The sequence below is a fragment of the Octodon degus genome, unplaced genomic scaffold (assembly GCF_000260255.1).
Source record: "Octodon degus isolate 3935 unplaced genomic scaffold, OctDeg1.0 scaffold00015, whole genome shotgun sequence".
In the NCBI taxonomy this organism is placed as follows: Eukaryota; Metazoa; Chordata; class Mammalia; order Rodentia; family Octodontidae; genus Octodon; species Octodon degus.
The window spans coordinates 12,921,473-12,923,366 of record NW_004524591.1 but is presented as its reverse complement, the minus strand read 5'-3'; the positions used below and the strand labels follow the sequence as shown (position 1 = coordinate 12,923,366).

General features: G+C 39.5%; 1 protein-coding gene across 1 annotated transcript; it reads right to left on the bottom strand.

Annotated features, from left to right (window-relative positions):
- Nucleotides 1-897: 897 nt before the first annotated feature.
- On the bottom strand, nt 898-1,488 carry LOC101588025 (60S ribosomal protein L15-like). Its single transcript, XM_012513645.1, has one exon. The coding sequence runs from the start codon at nt 1,486-1,488 to the stop codon at nt 898-900; it is 591 nt and encodes a 196-aa protein (XP_012369099.1).
- Between the last annotated feature and the right edge of the window lie 406 nt (nt 1,489-1,894).

Here is a 1,894-nt window from a genome sequence, read left to right as displayed (position 1 = left end):
CTTTTACAGAAAAAATTTTAAAAATAAAAACATCATATCACAGTTATATATGCATACCTATATTTATAGTGATAGTTTATAATAGTTAAATTTCAGAAATAGCTCAAATGCCCAAATACCGTCTGCTGATGAATGGATAAAGAAGATACCATTTTTTATTCACTGGAGTACTACTCTGTCATACAGAAGGAGAAGCTTGAGACATTTCTAGGTAAATGGATGCACCTTAAGTCCATACTCTTAAGTGAAATAAATTGGATACATATGTACTACCACATTGTTTCTGTGGTGTGAGAAACTGAAGGATCGAAATATACAAATGACATTGTGAACTAGGAAGAAAATGTTCAAATGGGGATGAGAGCAAGGGAGGGTAAAATGGGAAAAGAAGGAAGGAAAAAGTTTAAAAAATGAGAAAAGAAGGAAAAAGGGAAACAAAACTTTTGTAAATAAGGAGGAGAAGAGAGATGAAGGGAGGGAAGGGGAATAGGAAAAATCAGGATCAAGTTATGTCATATGCAGGTACAAATTTTCTATGATGAGTGTGATCATTATGTATAACTGAAGTGTACCAATAAAAATAATTTTCTCGGAAAAAAAGAATCTCTTGGAGAAGATGCATTTAAACTGTTTACACACACTTTGGGAATGAGATTTTTACATCAACTTTTCCTGTTACTTCAGAGTTTTGGCAGAGGCTTCAAAGGACAAAAATAATACAATCAGTGTTGTACATTCTGGTGTCCTATAGAAAAAATTAGGCCATTTTGGGGTGGCCCCATTCTTCTAGCATCAGTCCTGACCCGCTTTCAGGCTAAGAAGATGCTTGTTTTTTTTTTTTTTAACTGTCCTAAATTGTTTATTGGGTTATGCATTTTACAAACATCACTTATATTATTAGTGGTAACGGTGGAGCTGGAGAGTATTGCGCCTTCTCCAAACTGCACGGGGAGAACCACCAATAGTGTGGTGGAACTTGCGGTCCTTTCCAAAGCCACAACTCTTGCGGCCTATAGATGTTAGCCCACACATCTCTTTGTGCTTATGGACTGGTTTGGTGATCCATTGGGTGTCAGGATTTCTTCTGATGGCTTTGTGGGATGGATCAATAAGGATAACCTCAAAGAATTTGTATGTGGAATCTTCACCAACCCAGTAAGAATTTAGAACTCTCAGAGCCCCACAGTGGTGTCCAGCTCGCTCCTCAGCAACTGACTGAAGGCTTCGCGCAAACTTCAGCTGGTTAACGCCATGATGGACAGGCAGGCTTGCACTAAGGTGCTCCCTTAAGAACTGGACATTTGTGGCCACCGTGGCGCACACGAATCCTGTATATGACATACCCTTGCCTGGCTTTGTGTCCCAGTCTATGAGCTTTGTCCAGCTGGGTGGGGTGGGGAGCCCTGTGGAGCCAGAGAGCAGCAGAAAGCGCATCACATTGGACTGCTTCTTCCTCCACAGTTCCTGGATATACTTGTACACAGCCATCTTGGCTTGCCTGATGGCTGCCGCCAGACACTTACCTTTCTTTCCCCTAGCCTTTTTCTGAGTTCTAGATTTTTTTCTTTTACTTCAACTATTGTCTGATCTTTTTCATCTATTCATGAACAAATATGGATATGTTTTAAAACAAAATACATATGTCTATAAACATAAAAAAAAGACATGGGAGGGGGCAGAATGATATACATTTCTACTTCCTCCAAGAAGGGAAGTGTACAAGGGAGAAAATTCATCTGCTTAACTTTATTTATTTATTTATTTATTTTATGAGCAGAATATATTTATTGAGAGAAAGAAAGCTCCTGTAGAAGAGAGGGACAGGAGGGGGGCCCAAGCGGGTAGTTCTCCGGGAAGCTGTCTCTTCCAGGGACTTTTATAGTGTAAAACCTTG

Excerpts from the sequence above, each read along its gene's own strand:
- LOC101588025 (XM_012513645.1), bottom strand. The coding sequence starts at position 1,488 with ATGGCTGTGTACAAGTATATCCAGGAACTGTGGAGGAAGAAGCAGTCC.